General features: G+C 46.6%; 1 protein-coding gene across 16 annotated transcripts in view; it reads left to right on the top strand.

Moving 5' to 3' along the window:
- The first annotated feature begins 3,565 nt into the window (after positions 1-3,565).
- ATXN2 (ataxin 2) overlaps positions 3,566-22,505 on the top strand; it is a 735,162-nt gene continuing 716,222 nt past the window's right edge. For 3 of the 16 annotated variants that reach the window (XM_033955170.1, XM_033955168.1, XM_033955174.1), the window contains exon 1: positions 3,575-3,761. In XM_033955170.1, the coding sequence (XP_033811061.1) occupies positions 3,640-3,761 (122 nt within the window). In that variant the 5' untranslated portion in view covers positions 3,575-3,639. Of the gene's footprint in view, positions 3,762-3,984; positions 5,023-22,505 lie in introns of those variants that run through there. The other 13 variants (XR_004540365.1, XM_033955182.1, XM_033955177.1 and 10 more) reach the window with 9 other exon arrangements.

Here is a 22,505-nt window from a genome sequence, read left to right as displayed (position 1 = left end):
TGCTTTCAGAGTCCTTCCCCCTCCTCCTGTCTTCACCATGGCCTTTCAGCATCCTTCTCCCCCCCTCCTTCTCTACCGCCCCGGGTGCAGCACAGCCGGCCAGGTCCCCTTACTTTTGTGGCACTTCCCCGACCAACCGACAACAGCCCCGGTCTGACAAACCTCCCTGCCCTTAACCGCGAATCTAAATTACCTTCTTACAGCTGCTGTAAGAAGGTAATTTAGATTCGCGGCTACAGGGCAGGGAGGATTGTCGGACCCGGGCTGTTATCGGTCGGTCGGGGAAGTGCCACAAAAGTAAGGGGACCTGGCCGGCTGTGCTGCAACCGGGGCGGGGCGGACCGCCCCCCTCCCTTGGTAGCCACTCGAACCGCGAGGCTACTCTCCTTCTCCTTACCTGCCCTGCCTGCAACACAGAGCTGAACGGAAGTCTTCCCGACGTCAGCGCTGACGTCGGAGGGAGGGAGAGCTTTGTTTAAGCCCTCCCTCCCCTCCGACGTCAGCGCTGACGTCGGGAAGACTTCCGTTCGGCTCTGTGCTGCAAGCAGAGAAGGTAGGGAGAAGAGCCGCGCGACTGAGTACATCCAGCCCCGCAGGATCCCTGCGACCCTCGGGGGCGTCCCCACGGGATCCCCGCGACCCTAGGGGCGTCCCCACGGGATCCCCGTGACCCGAAGGGGGAGCCCGCGGGTCCCGTGGGATTCCCGTCGTCCCCGTTCCCGTGCAGCTCTCTAGTGCCAACCCTCGCCATCTCTGCCACATCAGCTCTTTACTCAAAGTGCCCTACCTCCTATCCCCTCTTCACTTTCTCCCCCTCAGACAATGGCAGAGTTCTTCCACGACAAGATTCACAAGATCCACCTTGAATTCTCAACAATGTTACCTCCACAACCACCCCTTCTGACTGTCCACTCTGTCAACCTCCCTTCAACAAACCCTATAACCCTTTCTTCCTTTTCTGAAGTCACAGAAGAGGAAACTGCTCACCGTTTCTCCTCCTTCAAACCCACCACCTGTTCCTCTGATCCAATTCCTACCTGCCTACTTGGATCCATCGCTCCATAATCACGCCCATATGTCACATCCTCAACCTTTTGCTCTCCACTGCTACAATTCCTGTCTTCAAACATGCTGTAGTTATTACTCCCCCTCCTCAAAAAACCCTCACTAGACTCTACATCCCCATCCAACTATCTCCCTTTCTCCCTCCTCCCCTTCCTATCCAAACTACTCAAACGTGCTTTTCACTGCCATTGCCTGGACTTCCTTTCTTCTCATAATATTCTTGACCCACTTCAATCGGGCTTTCACCCTTTCCACTCTACAGAAACTGCCTTTGCTCAATTCTCTAATGACCTGTTCCTGGCCAAATCTAATGGACTCTACTCTATACTCATTCTTCTCGATCTGTCTGTTGCCTTCAACACTGTTGATCACCACCTCCTTCTCGACATGTTGTCCTCACTGGGATTCCAGGGTTCTGTTCTCTCCTGGTTTTCTTCCTCTCTCTCTCATCGTACTTTCAGCATATGTTACGGTGGCTTCTCCCCTGCCATCCCACTATCTATTGGCTCTGTCCTGGGCCCTCTCCTCTTTTCCATATATACCCGCTCTCTTGGTACACTGATCTCCTCTAATGGTTTTCAATATCACCTCTATGCTGATGACTCCCAGATATATCTCTCCACACCACACTAGAGTTCAGGCCCGAATCTCAGCCTGCCTGTCCAACGTTGCCTCTTGGATGTCTCACCATCATCTCAAACCCGAATATGGCTAAAACTGAACTCCTTATCTTTCCACCTAAACTCACCTCCCCCCTCTCACCATTCTGTTTCTGTGGATAACACTATCCTCCTCCCTGTCTTGTCAGCTCACAACCTCGGGGTGATCTTTGACTCCTCTCTCTCCTTCTCTGCTCGGATCCAACAAACTGCCCAAACCTGTCGCTTCCTCCTCTATAATATTACCAAAATCTGTCCTCTCCTATATGAACACACTATCAGAACCCTTATCCAAGCTCTCATTACCTCGCGCTTAGACTACTGCAACGTACTTCTCTCAGACCTTCCGCATACCCATCTCACCTCTTCAATCTGTTCAAAATTCTGCTGCACGACTCATTCTGTGAGAGCTGCTATTCTCACATTACACCTCTCTTCAAATCACTTCATTGGCTCCCCCCATCCATTTCCAAATACAGTTCAAACTCCTCTTGCTGACTTACAAGTGTATTCACTCTGAAGCCCCCCCAATATCTCTCTTCACTTATTTCCCCCTATGCTCCTCCGCGTGAACTCTGTTCATTGGGCAAGCCCCTCTTATCTGTACCCTTCTCTTCCACTGCCAACTCCAAACTCCATCCCATCTTTCTTGCAGCACTGTATGTCTGGAATAGGGACAATTAATTACCTGAGGTCTGTACAGATTTTGGTGTCGGGTCAGCACTCCATCACTGCAGCCCAAATCACCGCCAGCAACATCTTGGGGCAGCCTGTGTGGCCTCTAGTCTTCCCTCTATTGTGGTCCTACTCACAATGATGTCACTTCCTGTTTCTTCAGCGGGAATCAATACATCATGCTGCATCCCTAGCAGTATTCAAATCCAAGCTAAAAGCCCACTTTTTTTAAAACTGCTTTCAACTCTTAACTCACACTCACTGCTGTCAGATAACTATACCCACTGTATAAGTTCCTCTACCATAATTTCCCCAACCCTGAGATGTCCTGTCTAATTAGATTGTTAGCTCTTCTGAGCAGGGACTGTCTATTGTATATTAAATGTACAGCGCTGTGTACGCCTTCCAGCGCTATAGAAATAATAAATAGTACCATAGTAGCAGAAGTAGTGAAGTCGGCCAGGTGCTGGCTTTGCTTATCAATTACTGGAGTTGTCATCTAATCACCACTATGCTTGATTCCATTCTTTCCCTATTGAATTTGTGTTTACCCCACCTCTTTTCACCTGTTTCACTCTAATTAATTATTTAACAGTACTAAAGTGTTTATGGTACTGCTAAATCATAACAAGCAATGGAAATGTTTTCTCATCTTTCAGTCTGCATAAGTGGTGGAGACAGAAATAGTATTGGAATTTATGATCTGGGGGAGGCACTGAGGAACCTCGGTTGAGTGAAAGTAAAAGTAAGACTGGAGTTCAGTCTGCTTTAGCATAAGAGGCAGGCAGGGCTCAAGGCCTGGGTTTCCTATTGTTTCTACTAATGAGGAATTTACCTTAACAATATAAAACAAAAACAGATTGTGCCCTCAATGCTTTCTTAAAAAAAATATAAATTCCTTTTTTTTTAATCCAGTTTTCTTGCCCATTAATACAATGTATTAGAAACACACTCCACTATCTTAATTTCTTTGAAGAAGTATCAAATATAAGGGATTCCTTTCCCTTTGTTCTTTAACGTATTAGTATTAAGCTCAACGGAGAAAAAATATAGTAATTTGCGAACTAGTAACATTATTACGCACTTCCAACACAATACAAGCAATGTGTCTCTGATCTGAGAAAAGGGAATCCAGGCTGACCCGGTTTGTACAGTTGCGCTGAATGAACAGGGTAGCGTTCACAGAGTACGGAAAGGGTTAACCGCGCTGCTGTGCAGCCTGACAGCCCCTAAATTCCTGATGAAATCCGAAGACGTGTTGCTTTTCTCCAGCTGTAGCGAGGACGACAGTGTCTTCAGCAGGCGCATTCCAATGGACGTGCAGCAAACAATTGCCCTCCCCGTCCGGCATCGCACGGGCAGGTGGGTTAAGATAGAGCATGCTTTGGACGAGCCTAACACGAGCACAGTTTAGAGTCTTCCATAGCCGCACATGATCTCGATCCTTCGACTGTGTATTAAATAGCTTGATCTGCTTGGCCGCCTTTCCAGATGTTATAAGTTCTAGGTGTTTACTGCAGGCGAGGCTAGACTTGTGTTGGGTTTTTTTTTTCTCCTTAATAGTTACGTACACATGCCATCACACAACAACATTATGGCTTTACTAATATATTTTGATGCCGAGCAGCGCAGAATTGTAGGCATGAGGGGTGGAGAGGAAGTTTCGGCACAAGTTACACATAAATGTATGTGAGTGGTGTGACGGCGGCTCTGTAGCCGGCGGGACCCCATTCGGCAGCGGCAGCGTAGGACGACGCCGACCGCAGAGACCGGCTCGCGCTCACGTGCTCCACGACTCGCTAGAGCGCGCACGCGCCGCTGCTGCCGCCACCACCGCCGCCTCCTCCTTCTCTCTCCTCCCGACTTCCCGTAAATAGTCCGCTCGCTCCCCCTTTCTCTTTATTTTTCCCTGAGTTAAACAGGCAAGCGCCGGCTTACTCCTCTGAAAACAGCAAACCACGACCCTCCCAACCCCGGAGCCGTTCGATATCCCCGCGGCTTCGGTTTTTCTCGTATAGTCTCTTCCGCTTCGTGGTAACCCCCGAGGCGGAGCAGTCACGGATTGGGAACCGAAAGCGGCACTGCTACGTAACAGTGGCTGGCACAGATATCCATCCGCCGCTCGGCTCCTCAGACTGTTTTGGTCTTTTTCGCCTGTAGCAACCGCGGAGAGTTTATTCCCATCATTAAAACGGTCAGCGGGATTATTATTGTTAAAAAAAAAATAAAAAAAAAATTACCGAATGAAGTAAGGGGAAAACAAGTCAAAACAAAAACCTGCACAACACAAAAACAAAGCCCGACCACAACAAAACCAAAACCAAAAAAAAAAAAAAAAATCCCGACAGCTACCCGGCGACAACTTTGTCAACCTGGTCTTCATCCATCACTCGGAAACTGCGGCCGCTGCTTTGAAACACACACAAGAAAAATTACAAAAAAAGTGGGAAAGTTTTAGTTGGTGTTTTTTTTTTTTTTTTTCCTCGACTGGTGAAAATTGTGCTGTTTATGGGCTCGTCACCATGTCCATGAAACAGGCCGGCGGTAACCGAAAGCCCTGTGGCGGGGGGAGCGTCTCTGCAGCGGCAGCAAGCAGCGGCAGCGGCCGCCAGACCATGGGCAGGTAAGGCTAGTGATTTCCTCAACTGATATCCCGCGAGCAGCTGTTAGTAAACGGAGGGGTGGGAGAGGAGGAGGGCAGCGGGTGTTAGGCCTGAGAGAAGCCCTGTCTTTCTCCCCTCAACGCTTCCAGGCCTTAATGCCGTCCCCTCTGCCAGCGCCCGAGGCCCGCATTCGCGGCGCAAAATAAAACATTCTCCTGAGATCTGCAAACCAAGTTAGACAGTATCCAGATACTATGATGGGCTAAAATAAAACAGTTCCTTTCGCCTGCATTTTTTCTGGATTCAGAGTGGTGGTGATTAAAGCCCTAATGTTCTGTTCGGATCGGCGTCTGGGGTCATTTTATTAAACGTGGTTCGTTTTGACGCCAGTGTTTTGGTTGTTTCTTCTGCTGGAGGGGGCTTTGCACTGCCTCCCTTTTGTGTGTAGGATTTGGCCGAGGAATTTAAAAAAAAAAAAAAAAAATGTGGTGTTGCAGGTTCTGCAGTGGTTTCCTTCACCAGCTGGGATCACATCTGCGTGGCCTCCAAAGGCAGAAAGGGCGTCATGCCGGTTGCGCATTTTTTTGCTTTCATAAATTCTCTCCTCCACCATGAACTGGGGCGAGAAACTGATTAAAAAATTGTTGGTCATCAGAAAACTGTAAAACGTACACTTTTGCGGTGGACTGCAGGTGGGACAGCAATAGTAAATTGCAATCTAGCATAAAGTGTTCATCAGTGACATAGTTTGTACTTCGTAGTCTGTGCCCTGAGAACATATTTGGTGTTAAGAAAAGCAGTAGCTAACGTATGTAGAGAAAACCAACTTTTTACACATTAACCCCTCCCACAAAAAACAATAAAGCCCAGTTTTGGTGGGATGTATTCATGCAGTGTTCATTCTTGTAGGATATTCTTTGTATTAAACTGCATGTTATAATTATTCATAACTTCCTTATTTAAGCTAAAGACAAAATGTCTTCCAGCGTTCGGATTTTGTAATAGGTATACATTGTAATTATTTATAAGTTGTACATTGCTCTAAAATAGTGCCATAGAGAAACTCCTCTAACATAAGCTCCACAGGTTTTCATTAATGTAGAACTTTTTCCAAAAGAATATATTAGTATGATAAAATGCATTTCTGAAAATTCAAGGTTATTTACCTTTTCCAACTAAGCAAACATGTTTTCTTACCAAATCTATTTGTATTCTCGCCAAGAGGATCATTTCTAAGCTTCTGGTTAAAGGAGATGGGACTTATATACTGCTTTTTCTGTGTGGTTGCAATCAAAGCAGTTTATATATTTTAGATAGGTACTTATTTTGCACCTAGGGCAATGAAATGTTAAGTGACTAACCCAGAGTCACAAGGAGCTGCAGTGGGAATCAGACTCACACAACCTCAGGGTGCTGAGACAGCTGCTCTAACCACTAGGCCACTCCATAGTTTAAGTTGAAGAAGAAAGAACATAGGAGGAATCTATCCTTTATGCTGATGAGCTAACCATTTTTTTCTAGCTTGGATTCAGTTTCTGGGGTCACGAATATAAACATATACTAGATGCACGGCTTCCTCATGCAAAAATTTAGCTTCTCATGCAGTAGCCAAATAGTATATAAATGTGCCCAGCGCAGAAAAATATGTGCTAAGGGACACTGAATGACACTAGCATAGACCCCATGTGCGCATAAAACTGGAGGCCTTGTGCAAGAGCTCCAGTTGGCACAATGCATTATGCAGATTTGATTTCTCCATCCCCCCAACCCTCGTTTGCACATTTTTGACCTCAAAAATATCTCTGGTAGCTCATATGAGTTCCTTGTCCCTCACCCAGAGATTTCACTAGTGACCTATGGGGGTTCTACTCTCTGGGGCTCAAGTTGGCCTCCCTCCTCTCTGCCCTCAACTTCCACCCCACCCAAAGTGCATCATTAAATTTGGAAGGCAAGAGTGATATCCACCCACTCTTACCTCTTCATCACAATTTTGGAAAATGAGACCACTTGGGCATCTAAGTAATTTTTGGTGGGATTGAGGAGAGAGGGATAGGGGCCCATGGGCTGCCAGCAAAATGTTTGGGTTGGTGGAACAGGACACTGGGCCACCAGAAATATTTTTTTGTGTCAGGGAGGTCCTTTTGGGTCTCTGGGGGTACTTTTGTAAGGCAAAGAAATTCTTCGGGTTCGGTTATGGGGTTGAATAGCCAGAAATTTTTGATGGGGGAGAGGTATTGGAAGGCCCAGACCAACAGTGATCTTGGGTCATCTGAGGTGAAATGCCACACTTGCCTCATAGGACCTCTGTTTTCTGCTGCATCTTTATGCTGGCCCTAAGCTTAGTTGAAGAATAAGAGAAAAACTGTCTGACTTTTAGTGCATTTTTTTTAAACATCAGAAGCAATTACTAACTCAAACACTTGACATGTGTTTTGCATGCCCACTGTGCTATCCTTTGGTACAGTGGTTTTATTAAAATTTTCCTGGAAGGCTATCTGCATCAGAGAGCAGTATGGGAAAAACTAGAGTAATGCATAGGCAGTTTACTGTCATTGGGAGGTTTGCCTTTGACGAAGCTACTCAGAACCTAACAACGTAACTACTGTGGGTTTTATGAACTTGTTAGTGGCCGTACAATGCAATAAGGGGTGAGCATGGGTTTTAACTCATGTGGATGACACGGCCACACACTCCATTGAAATGTATGGTAATGAGGGTATTAAAGCATTATCCAAGGACAAGCAGGCAGGAATAGACTAATGTATGGGTGACATAACTGATGGAGCCCCAGCATGGATGTTGAAAAAAGTGCAATATCACTTTAAGAGTCTCGGGCATGGTTTCATCTCCTGTGCATCGGCTCCCTATATTTCCTTGCAGCTTGCAAGAGAGCCCTAGTTTGGTCCATTTCCGGTGAAACGGAGAAGCCTGGCAAATTTATTCTTTTTCCTTTATTTCAGGAACTGCAAGCCAGCTATTCTTGGAACAAGGGGCTTCAGTTCCCCTTCTGATTTCTCCTTCCCGCGGCCTGCTGAAGTAGTGGACAATCTTCTACAATTCAGCCATTGTCCTTCCAGCAGCCTTTACTAGCAGCCAGCACAGGAAGTACAGGTACGAGCCAGCAGCGCTCCTGAATACCTGGTGTAGATGGAACAGCTTAAAAAGGCACTGGTGCAAGACTATGCTGGGGGATGCTTCATCACAGTTGCCTTCCTCATAGGTGATACCACTGTCGGGGGAGTGTGGAAGAGATCTGAGAAATGCAAATACATGACCTCCCCCTCCAGGATCGCTTCATCCCCAGTAGCACGCCTCTACTGGCTTGCCATCCCATCAGTCAATGTCCTCCCTGAGATACATCTCCGCAGTGGGGTCACTGACACTTCAACACTTGACCCAGTCTGTGCCCATGGCACCCTTGCCAGAGGCAGGGCCAGCGTTATCCCTGTACGAACAGCTTCAGCTGTTGCACTTGGAATTTTTGAGGCTTCTGCAGGTACACGCAGTATCGGTTCCTGCTTTCAAAGCCCCTGTTAAGGAATCATCCGAGTGCCCCATGAAACCTCTAGTAAGTCGCCGATCTCGGACCTACAATCCTCATGGAGTACCACCTGATCTCGATGCCCATAGGTGGCGCACCTCATGGGCGTCTGGTTTAGATGCACATGGGCAACAACCACCATGGACTTCTGTGACTGATCCACATGATCAGCGCCTGATATCCTGATCATAACAGAAGACCTAATCAAGAGAATATAGCTATTTTATCCCAGGACAAACAGGCAGCCTATTTTCACATGTGGGTGATGTCATCCGACAGAGCCTCGATGCAGAAGCCTCATAAGCAGACTTGCTTGAAGAAACTAGAAGTTTCAAGTCGCCCGCGCCGCTCATGCGCGAGTGCCTTCCCGCCCAGTACACAGGGCGCGTCTCCTCAGTTCTTAGTTTTCCGCAGAGCCGAGAAGTCCGTCTTTGACTCTCTGCGTTCAACTTCTTTCACTTTTGCCTTCTCTTCGACCGCGGTTTGTGTTGTTTTCTTCGCAAATCGCTGTTTTACTTTGTTTTCATTCATTTTCTTTAAAAAAAAATAAATTTTTATCTTCCGTCCGTTCTCTGGGATGGGCCGCTCGGCCGCAGCCTGCGAGCTTCGACTTTGCGGCGGCTATTTTTCAGCCTATGTCCCGGCCTGCTACAGGATTTAAGAAGTGTAGAAAGTGTCGGTGCACGATTTCCCTCACGGACCCTCACAGACGCTGCCTCAAGTGCCTTGGGTCGAAACATCATCCAACCTCGTGCCTGCCTTGCCTAACACTTCAGTTTCGAGCTTTCAAGAGTCGTTGCATTTTGGTGGATAAGCTCTTCGACATGGAGTCTCCATCTGATCCCTCTACTTCGAAGGCATCTTCGACCTCGACTTCCATCGATGCTCCTTCAGCACCTTCTGCTTCCACCTTGAGCCTTATCAAACCTTCATTGTTTGCAGCGGCTCTTGCTTCGACGTCACCTGCTGTATCTTCCCCTGTTTCCTCAGGTCAGATAGCTCAGCAGTCGGTTCCGCCGGTGGTGATTAAAGTGTCCAAGACTACTAAGTCGAAGCACACTCACACTGCCTCGAAGGAACCTCCAGCCAAGGCAGGTGGGCTGGTTTCAGACGCGGAACCCACCTTGCCGGCTTCCTTCCAGACCATTTTAGAGAAGCAGTTCCTTCAGTACCTTACTATTATGGGTCCTAAACTGCTTCCTATTATTCTGCCTGGGCATTTAGCGGACTCCCGCGAGGTCGAGCCGCTTCCTATGTCCCAGTCAGGGCCTTCAAACTCTTCGCAGGGAGCAGAGTCTCTGCGAGTGTCTGGTCTGCCATCCAAGCACGAAAAGCAAGGAGTAGATTCTTTGTGAGTGCTTCGACGAGAATCCTCACACTCTCTGCAAGGAGCAGAGTCTTTGCGAGTGCATCAAGGTTCCTCTTCCAAGCCTCTGGAGCTTCGATCTACAGCCTCTAGCCCGATTCATACGTTGGCATCGGCTGCCTGCGTCTCCGAGGCGAAATTTCCTCGATCCTCGAGATCTGGTTCTAGACACAGCTCTCATCATCACTCGAGGCCTTCATCGAGGCATTCTTCCAGACATCGTTCTTCACAGGATATTCCCTCTTCCTCGAAGCCTCGTTCTACTCCGACCTCGACCAGACCACTGACTCCTCGGTCGAGGTCTCTGATGCCGGACCTCGAGGATTTTCCGGTCTCAGTTGCCTCGTCCAAGTCATCAGGTTCCTTCGATGCTTTTTTCCATGACTCAAGCTGCCTCGACGTCCTCGAGTCCTTCTCGAGACCAAGCTTTACCAGATCAGCTATCTTTTTCGTCTTTCTTACGACAGATGGCTCTGGATTTGGATGTGAAGTTGGATACTGGCTCCAAATATTCTAAGGAATATCTAGAAGTCATGTGTTTCCCTCAGCCTCCGGCTGAGAGTTTCAAGCTTCCACTTCATAAACTTTTAAATCAGACTTTTGCTCGATGCATGGAGACTTCTTTTTCCATACCAGCAGTCCCAGGAAAGTTGGACTCGAAGTATAAAACTGCATCACAAAGGTTTTGACAACAATCCCTGCTTGTTGAGTCCTCCTTGAAGAGATCTCATCCTTCCAAGGTCTATGCCACAGTTCCTCCTGGGAGAGAAGGGAAAACTATGGACAAATTTGGATGTCGCATCTGCCAGAATGCTATGATGTCCTCTAAAGTCCTCAACTATAATTTTTATTTCATTACTTATTTTGAATTTCTGCTTTTCCTTCTGCTGAAGTTTTTGGCTTATATGGACAACCAGATGCATTTAGAATTTCAAGAACTGATTGCTTCTTTCTCTCAATTGCATCTCTATCTCCTTCAATCATCTTATGATGCTTTGAGCTATCTGCCCGAGCAGCTGCTTGCTCGGTGGCTATGCGTCGTCTTGCCTGGCTTCGAACCATTGACATGGACTTTAACCTTCAGGACCGTCTGGCTAATCTTCTTTGTCAAGACAACAACCTCTTTGATGAATCCATCGAGGTGGCCACCAAGAAGTTGTCTGATCATGCAAAATCGTTTGCTTCCATCGTCAGACCCAAGCCAAAGCCGACTCCTGCCAAGCCTACACGCCCTTCTGTCATCTATCAGAGGCGTTTTCCTCCAAAGCCGGCTCCTTATACTCGTCTTCCTTTGAAAAAGCAGCATCCTCAGAAGCAACAGCAATCCCAACCTTCTGCTGCTCCTAAGGCTTCTCAGCCTTTTTGACTGTTTACATCAGAGCATAACCTCCACCGTTCTGACTCTGTCTCCTTTTCCCCCTGTCGGAGGTCGTCTCCATCATTTTTACAACTGATGGACGATAATTACATCCGACCTCTGGGTACTTACCATCATCAGGGAAGGATACTCTCTTCATTTCACTCAGCTTTCACCAGAGCTTCCTCCAAGAGAGTATCCTTCCAATCCATCCCAGACTGCCCTTCTTCTTCAGGAAGCTCAAGCTCTGCTTTGTCTCCATGCCATCGAACCAGTTCCCTTGGAACAGCAGAACAGGGGGATATACTCACGTTACTTCCTTGTTCCAAAGAAGACGGGTGATCTGCGACCCATTCTGAATTTCAGGGCTCTCAACAAATTTTTAGTCAAAGAAAAATTTTGAATGTTCTCCCTGGCGTTCCTTTATCCCCTTCTCGAGCAGAACGACTGGTTATGCTCTCTGGATCTCAAGGAGGCCTACACTCATGTTCCCATCCATCCGGCCTCCCGTCAATACCTCAGATTTCGGGTGGGGAGTCTGCATTACCAATACAGAGTTCTACCCTTCGGCCTGGCCTCGTCTCCCAGAGTGTTTACCAAGTGCCTGGTTGTGGTAGCAGCAGCTCTACGGAATCATGGTCTTCAGGTATTTCCCTACCTCGACGACTGGCTCATCAAAGATTCCACGTCTCAAGGGGTTATTGTAGCGACCCAACGGACTTTCTGGTTCCTACAAAGTTTGGGATTCGAAATCAACTTTCCAAAATCTCAACTTCAGCCCTCACAGAATATACAATTAATTGGAAGTGTTCTGGACACTGTCCAACTCAGAGCGTTTCTTCCTCAACAACGTCAGGAGGCTCTTTTACAACTTTGTCACACAGTGTCTTCCCGTGAGACACATGATGGTTCTTCTGGGTCACATGGCCTCCATAGTACACGTGACTCCTTTTGCCAGACTTCACCTCAGAATACCTCAGTGGACCCTGGCATCTCAATGAACGCAAGTTTGCGACCCTCCTTCTCGACACATTTCAGTCACTCCTTCTTTCAAGAAGTCTCTCCCTTGGTGGATGCTCTCTTCCAATCTTTCCAGAGGCTTGCTTTTTCAAATGCCCCCTCATCAGAAGGTTCTCACGACAGACTCTTCGACCTACGCTTGGGGCGCTCATATCGATGGTCTCCGTACTCAAGGCTTCTGGATCAGTACGGATCGTCAGTGTCATCAATCAGTTGGAAGTCAGAGCGATCCTCAAAGCTCTCCACGCTTTTCAACATCTCCTTTATGACACAGTAGTCCTCATTCGCACGGACAACCAAGTCGCCATGTATTATGTCAACAAGCAGGGAGGGACAGGGTCTGCCTCCCTTTGTCAAGAAGCTCTGGAAGTTTGGGACTGGGCAATCCGTCACAACACAAGGCTGTCTACATTCAAGGGGCAAAGAATTGCTTGGCGGACAACTTGAGTCATCTCCTGCAACCTCACGAATGGACACTCCATTCCTCGCCTCTTCATCACATTTTTTCACAGTAGGGAATGCCTCAGATAGACCTCTTTGCAGCTACCCACAACTTCAAACTACCTCAGTTCTGCTCCAGGATATACTCTCCTCATCGCCTCGAGGCAGATGCTTTTCTTCTGGAATGGAAGGACCTTTTGCTCTACGCATTTCCTCCATTCCCTCTCATTCTCAATGCTCTGGTCAAGTTGAAGAACGATCATGCCACCATGATTCTAATCGCTCCTCGATGGCCGAGACAACCCTGGTATTCCCTTCTACTTCAACTCAGCAGCAGGGAGCCTTACCTTCTACCAGTTTTTCCGTCTCTGCTCACACAGAATCAAGGATCTTTGCTTCATCCCAACCTGCAGTCTCTACACCTGACAGCTTGGTTCCTGTCAACATAACTCCTCTTCAGTTTTCTCAATCTGTAAGAGACGTTTTGGAAGCTTCTCGAAAGTTTGCAACTAGACAATGCTATCACCAAAAATGGACTAGATTTTCTACATGGTGTTTTTCTCATCATAAGGAGCCTCAGCTTTCCTCCTTATCTTCTGTTTGGACTATCTTTTGCACTTGTCCAATTCTGGCCTCAAGTCTACATCTATCCGAGTCCATCTCAGTGTAATTGCGGCTTTTCATCAGCCTATTGAAGGGAAACCCCTTTCTGCTCATCCGGTGGTTTCCAGATTCATGAAAGGACTTTTCAATGTCAAATCTCCTCTCAAGCTGCCTCCTGTGGTTTGGGACCTCAATGTTGTTCTTTCTCAACTCATGAAGCCTCCATTTGAACCAATTGATAAGGCTCATCTGAAGTATCTCACTTGGAAAATGGTTTTTCTCATAGCCCTCACTTCTGCTCGACGAGTCAGTGAGCTGCAAGCTTTGTTTGCTGACCCACCTTTCACTGTGTTCCATCATGATAAGGTGGTCCTTTGTACTCATCCGAAATTCCTGCCAAAAGTAGTCTCAGACTTTCATCTCAACCAATCCATTGTATTTCCAGTGTTTTTTCCAAAGCATCATTCTCACCCTGGAGAATCAGCTCTTCATACTCTGGACCAATGTTCCCTCTAAGGATTGATGAGGTGTGTGCAAAAAAAAAAATACATGAGCGACAAGTTACATACTCCACAAATTTATGAGCAGGCGCGGAGGACGCGTGCCCATGAGATTGTGGGAGGGTTAAATACTCAAAACTTAGAAGAATAACAATTTACTTAAAGTTTTTGCTTCGCCAGCTTTCTTTACATACAGTGGCGTACCTAGCATATGTAACACCCGGGGCCCATCATTTTTTGGCACCCCCCCACACATGAGTACCTAGGAAAAGGCAGCATCTTACATATTGCAGTGAGCAGTAAATCAATACACCCATTGTAAAACTAAACAAGCCAGACCAGCACAGATCAATCCTACACCGTCAATCCTAACAGAAAACCATATCTTTCGAACACACAGAACACAGAAAATACCTTCACCTAGTATGGAATATGTCATCACAAACTAACCCCTCCCCCTTTTACAAAACTGTAGTGTGGATTTTAACCACGGTGGTAACAGCTCTGACGCTCATAGAATTCTGAGCATCAGAGCTGCTACCACCACGGCTGGCGCTAAAAAACGCTCCACAGTTTTGTAAAAGGGGGGATAAAATAGAAATACACAGCTTCAACGCTCTAGCTCAGGAGTGCCCAAACTTTTGGGGCTTGCAAGCTACTTTAAAATGACCAAGTCAAAATGATCTACCAACAATAAAATTAAAAAACACAAAGCACACTATACGCTGAGAAAATGTTAATTATCATTCCTATTCTGGGTTTTTTTTCAAAGAGGTCAATGCAGATGACTCTATGCATTGTCACCTCAGTAACACCCATACAAAAATAGACAAATATACCCCCCTTCCTTTTTATTAAACCACAATAGCAGTTTTTAGTGCAGGGAACTGCGCTAAATGCCTAGCGCTGCTCTCGACGCTCATAGGCTTCCTGCGCTAAAAAACACTATTGCGGTTTAGTAAAAGGGGGCCATAGTGCAAAATATAGACAGCATATATAAATTCAGACACATTTTGATCACTAAATTTAAAATAAAATCATTTTTCCTACCTTGTCTGGTGATTTCATGCGTCGGAGAGCATGCCAGCCAGCCAGGCAGGCATTGGCATTGGCGATTGGCTGGCCCGAACTTCCTCTCTGACAGCAACCTTAGGGGGGGTGCACAGCCGGCCACATCCGGACCTGGCCGGCTGTGCACCCCCCCTAAGGCTGCACCCGGGGCGGACTTCCCCCCCCCCCTTGGTACGCCACTGAAGACGTGGCAGCGGCTCCTCTCACGAATCCCCACCTGCGTCGGAAGTCCGAAGCAGTCGGGGATCTTGAGAGGAGCCGCCGCTGCATCTTTCCACTTAAAATACACTAAGGCGAACAGGGCAGACCACCGCTGCCGCCGCTTCCTCTCACTTCCGCCCGCGACACGAGCTAAGCGACACGAGAAAATGTATGAGCGACGCCACTGAAAATAGTGAGCGATCGCTCATGCGCTCAGCTTAGAGGAAACATTGCTCTGGACTGTCAACGTGCTTTGGCCTTCTACTTGGAACGCATCAAATTGCACAGAACTGCTCCTTAACTTTTTGTTTCCTTCGATCCAAATAAATTGGGACATCCTATTTCTAAGCGTACCATCTCTAACTCATTGTGCTATGCCCAGGCTGGATTACCCCTTCACAGTAAAGTCACAGCCCAAAAAGTCAGGGCAATGGCACCTTCAGTAGCTTTCCTCAGATCTACTCCTATTGAGGAAATTTGCAGGGCTGCTACTTGGTCCTCGGTTTATACCTTAACTTCTCACTATTGTCTGGATACTTTCTCCAGACTGGATGGACAGTTTGGCCAAACAGTATTACAAAATTTATTCTCCTAAATTGCCAACACTCCCACCATCCCATTCTGGTTAGCTTGGAGGTCACCTACATGTGAGAATAGGCTGCCTGCTTGTCCTGGGATAAAGCACAGTTACTTACCATAACAGGTGTTATCCAGGGACAGCAGGCAGCTATTCTCACAACCCATCCTCCTCTCCTGGTTGGCTTCTCTGCTAGTTATCTGAACTTAGGAGACGCGCCCTGTGTACTGGACGGGAAGGCACTCGCGCATGCGTGGTGCGGGCAACTCGAAACTTCTAGTTTCTTCAAGCAAGTCTGCTTGTGAGACGTCCGCATCGAGGATCCATCGGATGATGTCACCCACATGTGAGAATATCTGCCTGCTGTCCCTGGATAACACCTGTTACGGTAAGTAACTGTGCTTTACGGTAAGTAACTGTGCTTTTTGTGCTCTAGACGTTCTTGGCACTCTTCTCGATCCTCTCGACGCTCTCCTCAGTGCTCCCCTATCTAGCTTGTCTTGTCACAGCTTGCTTTTAAGAGGTTTGATTTGGATTTGTCTCCCCTCTCTTCCAGCTTCTGCTCTGGCTTTTCAATGGATGAATCTTCCGGCCTCCACTTGGGCCAAAGATTGCCATAACAACATAAGAATAGCCTTACAGGGTTAGATCAATGGTCCATCAAGCCCAGTAACCCATTCACACTGTGGCCAATCTAGGTCACTAGTACCTGGCAAAAACCCAAGAAGTAGCAGTATTCCATGCTACTGATCTAGGGCAAGCAGTAGCTTCCCCCATTTCTTTCTCAATAACAGACTATGGACTTTTCCTCCGAGAAATTATCCAAACCCTTCTTAAAACCAGCTATGCTATCCACTTTTACCACAACCTCTGGCAATGCAGTCCAGAACTTAACTATTCTCTGAGAGAAAAAATATTTCCTCCTATGATTTTAAAAATATTTCCCTGTAACTTTGAGTGTCCCCTACTCTTTGTAATTGTTGATGGAGTGAAAAATCCATCCACTTGTACCCATTTCTACTCTACTCAGGATTTTGTAGATTTCAATCTTATCTCCCCTCAGCCGTCTCTTTTCCAAGCTGAAGAGCTCTAACCTTTATAGTCTTTCCATATACGAGAGGAGTTCTATCCCCTTTATCACCTTGGTCGCTCTTCTTTGAACTTTTTATAGCGCCACTATATCTTTCTTGAGATAAGGAGACCAGAATTGAATGCAATACTCTAGATGAGGTTGCACCATGGAGCGATACAGGGACATTATAACCTTCTTAGTCTTGTTAATCATCCCTTTATTAATAATTCCTAGCATCCTGTTTGCTTTTTTGGCCGCCGCCGCCACACATTGGGTTGAAGGTTTCATCGTATTGTCTATGATGACACCCAGATCCTTTTGAGCACTAACCCACAAGGTGGACCTTAGCATCTGGTAACTGTGATTCAGGTTATTCTTCCCAATGTGCATCATTTTGCATTTGTCCACATTGAATTTCATCTTCCACTTAAAGACGCCCAGTCTTCCAATTTCCTAAGGTCCGCCTGAAATTTTTCACAATACGCATGCATTTTAACAACTTTGAACAGTTTAGTGTCATCTGCAAATATAATCACCTCACTCATCGTTCCAGTTTCCAGATAATTTATAAATAAGTTAAATAGCACTGGTCCCAGTACAGACCCCTGCAGCACTCCTCCATTGAGAAAAATGACCATTTAATTCTACCTTCTGTTTTCTATCTGATAACCAATTCCTAATTACCCCCAGAGAGCCGGTCATTTCTGAGGTTTATCATCCAACTGGAGAAGACATTGTTTTTTATGGTAGGGATTATGGCTGCCCTTGACTATCCTGACTGGCCTCTAGACTCTATATAGCTTCCTCTACATCATCTTTTAATGGAGTCCTTACTCAAGAACTGGTTTTCCCCACATGACGTTCCAGTAGCGCTGCACAAATTTAGGTACTGTATCGCATCCAATCCTGTCCAGGGTTTGACAGACCATAGTTGTCGCATCAGTCATTGGTCATAGAATCATCCCTGAAGCGGGTGCACAGTGCATGAACCCCTGCTAATGCCCTTCCTGGAAGAGAGTCGAACTCTGGGTAGATTTGGGCGTAGTGTCCCTGGGATTTGTGCTGGCCAATAGAATCCTGAAGTATAATTTCTTCATGACTTTTTATCTGAAGTACCTTATATAAAAGCTACCAAGTTATGAGTGATATATCCCACTGGAGCATCCTCCATCATAGCAGCAGCTGGTGGCGGACCTGCTGGATATCAGGAGATACATGGTGTGATCTTCCTTTGATGCGGTTGAGGTCACATCCCAAGCCTCTGCAATTTCCATCGCAATGCAAAGGCAAGCCTAGCTTTGGATATTGAATTTAGATCCCAGTATTTAGGACTGTCTGGCTAACATTCCCTGTACAGGAGAGGAATTATTTGGTGACTATATAGAGGAGGCTTCCTAGAAACTGAAGCTTCATGCTGATTGCATGACCACATTATCTTCCAGATCTCAGCAGTCCCAGTCATCTATGAGCATTCATCCTTATATTCAAAACCAAGCAGGTATTATAAGCATCCTTCATCTTCATGCCTGCCTCAGCGATGCTCTAGGCAACAACGTCAACAGAAAGTTCCTTCCTCCTCCGTCTAAACCACAGCGATATTTTTAACTATCTCAGCATGGCATGTATCCCTCACCCTCCGCCTCTGGGGGTCACCTCATCTATTCCATCAGCATTGGGCTCAGATTACTTCAGACCAGTGGGTCCTTCAAGTAGTAAAACAGGGCTATGCCCTCCGTTTTCAGATCAAACCTCTTTCAGTTCTCACCAGGCGATAGTTGCCCTCCTCCAGCTCGATGCCATAGAGGAAGTCCCTCTACGGGACGGAGGACGGGGATTCTACTCCAGATTCTTCCTGATCCCCAAGAAGATGGGGCATCTGCCCTATCCTGGACCTTCAAACCTTCAACAATTTATTGGTGAAGAAGTTTCACATGGATTGTTTGGGAACACTGCTGCCACTGTTGGAGGAAGTTATGTTATGTTATGTTGGAGGAAGGACTGGCTATGCTTTCTAGACCGCAAGGAGGCCTAACCTCATATTCCTATCCTTCCTGCCCATAGGAAGTATCTCCAGTTTTGATTGGGCAGATGACATTTTCAGTACAGAGTGCTCTCATTTGGCTTGGCTTCAGCCCCCAGAATATTTACCAAGTGCCTGGTAGTGGTAGCAGCAGTCCTCTGGAACCACAGATTCTAGGTCTTCCCTTACCTGAATGACTGGCTGATACAGGCTGCTACACCTCACTTGGCTCACCAAACAATGCAAGCACTGTTCGTCTGCTGCAGCTCCTGGGATTCAAGATCAACTACCAGAAATCTCATCTGGATCCCACACAAGTCCTGGAGCTTATTGGGGCCTGCCTGGATATGACTCAGGCTCGGGCCTTTCTGTCCCAACAGAGACTTAACACTGCTGAGTGGCCTCTTCCCGTCACCACATCACGGCACACCAGATGCTAGAGATTATTGGGCCACATGGCCTCCACAGGCTGTGTGGTCCTGTTTGCCTGGCTACATCTCAGGGAGTGGGTGTTTTCAACTCAATGGTCTCCAGCAACCGGACAGCTCACAACAGATCAGAGTGATCTCCGCACTTCACTTCAGTGGTGGATGCCCCCTACCAACCTCTTCAGGGGCCTCTTGTCTCAGCCTCCACACCAGAGGGTTTTTCTGACAACTGATGCCTCTACATTAGGCTGGGGAGCCCATCTCAACAATCTTTATACCCAGGTCTTTGTGGAGCCACTCGGAGAGACCCCTCCACTTCAACCTCTTCGAGCTGCGGACGATTCGCAAGGCTCTCTATGCTTTCAATGAACACCTTCTCAGTTAAATTGTACTTATTTATATGAACAACCAAATAGCGATCTATGTGAACAAACAGGCATCAGATCTCACTGCCTGTGCCAGGAAGCGATCCGGATCTGGCCTGGGGCAGTTCCCTGCATTGTGCATCTAAAGGCTGTCTACCTAGTGGGACCACAGAATCTCCTTGCAAACAAATTGAGCAGACTGCTTCAGTCGCACAAGTGGTCCCTGAATCCTACCATTGTGCACCAACTGTTTTCAGTTTTGGGAACCCCAGAGGTGGATCTTTTTGCTTTTCCCAACAACAGAATCTTCCATTCGAGGCTCTACACCCCCAATCGTCTGGAGTCTGATGCCTTTCTCCTCAATTGGCATTGTTGCTTCCTGTATGCCTTCCCTCCGTTCCCATTCATAGGAAATACTGCTCAAGCTTAGCTGGGAGTGGGCCACCATGATCTTCATAGCACCCAGGTGGCTGCGCCAACTATGGTTCCCTCTCCTGCTATGACTTACCACAAGGAAAGCAATCACCTTTCCAGTATTTCAAATGCTGCTGATACAGAACAAGAGCTTCTTTCTCCATCCCAGCCTCCACTCCCTGACACTTACAGCATGGTTTCTCTCTCCCAGCTGCTATATGTTGAAACACTCGGCCCTGTTGTCAGCCATCCTAGAAGCCTCTAGAAAGCCTTCTAAGCAAAACACTCCTATCACTTCAAGTAGACTAGCTTCACACAGTGGTGCGCTGCTTGCTTGTTAAATCCTGGCACTTGTCCTGTGCCAGCAGGGCTTGACTATCTCTTGCACCTGTCTGACTCTTGCCTGCAAACCCCTACCATCAGAGTCCACCGTAGCGTGATCAGTATCTACTATCTGCTACTAGATGCTGGTGTCCAAATTCATGAAGGACTTGGTTCATACCAGATCACCAATCAAGCCTCTAGCTTTGCCTTGGGACCTTAATGTGATTCTCTCTGCCTTGATGAAGTCTTCCTTTGAACCACTCATCTTCATCACTCAAGTACCTTTCATGGAAAGTAACCTTCCTGATAGCTCTCACATCTGCACTACGAGTAAGTGAACTACAAGCCCTCATGTCATATCCTCCTTGTACGACATTCTACCATGACAAAGTGGTCCACCCAAGATTTCTCCTAAAGGTGGACTTTCATCTCAACCAGTCCATTGAGCTCCCTGTTTTCTGCCCGAAGCCACACACTCATACCCGATGAGGCAGCTCTGCACACCTTGGACTGCAAGTGAGCTCTTGCCTACTACTTTTCTTGTACTAAGCCTCACAGGACCTCCACCCAGTTGTTCCTGTCCTTTGATCCCAGTAGACTGGAAGTCCATGTTTCTAAAAGGACCATCTCTGCATAGTTTACTGTCTGTATCTCTTTCTGCTGTACTAAGGCTGGTCTGTCCCTCGATGACTGCATTACGACACACAAAGTCGAGCCATGGCTAAAACTGTAGCTATCTCCAATTGAGGACATTTGTAGGGCAGACACCAAGTCCTCTGTTCACACCTTCACTACTCATTGCTGCCTTGAGGCATATTCCAGCCAAGATAGCCACTTTGGCCAAAGCTGTCCTACAACGTTTAGTTGCCTCTTGAAGCCAAGGTCCCTCCATCCCGCTTGGATTCACCAGGCTCATGGTGGATGGTGTACACCCTCTCTTACAGAACCATGATCCTTGCAGCTAGGGACAGTTATTCGCATGACCCTCCTGCCTCCCCTTCTTGGCTTCTTAGCTTGCGATAGAATTGGGGGGCTCTTGTAAGCTGCAGGGAGATATAGGGAGCTGACACATGGGAGCTGAAGGCACGCCCCAGGCTCTTAAAGCGATATTACACTTTTCAATGTCCATGCCAAGGCTCTGTCAGGAACGTCGCCCGTATGTAAGAATAGCTAGCTGTCTGCTATCCTCAGATAATAGCTGTTACAAGAAAGTACCTATGCTCTCTGTGCAATGCAGAGAAAGAGACATTGGCTTTTGATGTGTCCACAATGCAGTACATTTTTTGCTAGGTCCAGGGCAGTGTAGAAAAGTTAGTGGAGATAATTTATGCCAGTTTTGTCATCTTTTGCAACTGGAAAGAAGTGCTTCCAAGTTTAAAAGACTGAAAGGTGGTAACAGATCATGTGCGTTTGTCCAAACAAAAATGGAAGTGTGAACTCATATCGGTGCTTATTCTTCTGTGCATAAATATCATCCTTGCAAATATTTGATATGTATGAAATTTTTGTGAGGCTAATTTGTTTGAGCATAAAAACTGCTGATGTGTACCTGCACTTTATTTTTGTTTGGAGATATGCACAGGTAGCTGCCCTTATCACAAAACTTTTATGCACATTTTTTTAACTTTAGATCAGACTTGCTCACAAAAGTCAGTTTCCAATGTGAAGAATTGCACTGCTGTACATTCACAAACAACTGTAGTTTGTCTTTTTGATATATATTTTTTGTACAATAATTGTGGAGCATGGGATATGTCATGCACAACATCTAGAAACAGGTGTTGTAGATCAGGGGAAGCCGGATGGGCACAAGTTTTGCATGTTTTAAATTTGCATATCATTAGATTCCTGCATGATATGGAATTGTTTGTGATAGAAGCCACATGCTCAGCGGTCCATGTGTGGCTCTCCCAGACTTTTTGCATCAGCCTGTAAGTGAGGAAAGTCTTAAATTGGCTTGCATTGAAGTAAGGGTAATATTAGCTAAAAAGGAAATATGGACAAGGCATAGATTTGCTAATTACTGAATCATTTTGTTTTAATGCTGTTTTTCAGTTTGATAGTTAACTTTTCTGGATATAGAACTTGAGCTTATTGAGGAGAACAATACAGTATCATGCTTTTTAGGAAGGATTTCCATGATAACTTTCTTTTTACTTCTCCTCCCAGAGCTTTTTTTGCATTGGTTTGCTCAGCTGACATG

Source organism: Geotrypetes seraphini, chromosome 8 (assembly GCF_902459505.1).
Source record: "Geotrypetes seraphini chromosome 8, aGeoSer1.1, whole genome shotgun sequence".
Classification (NCBI taxonomy): Eukaryota; Metazoa; Chordata; class Amphibia; order Gymnophiona; family Dermophiidae; genus Geotrypetes; species Geotrypetes seraphini.
Note: the sequence above shows the minus strand (reverse complement) of the source record. Positions and strands in the feature narration are given on the sequence as shown.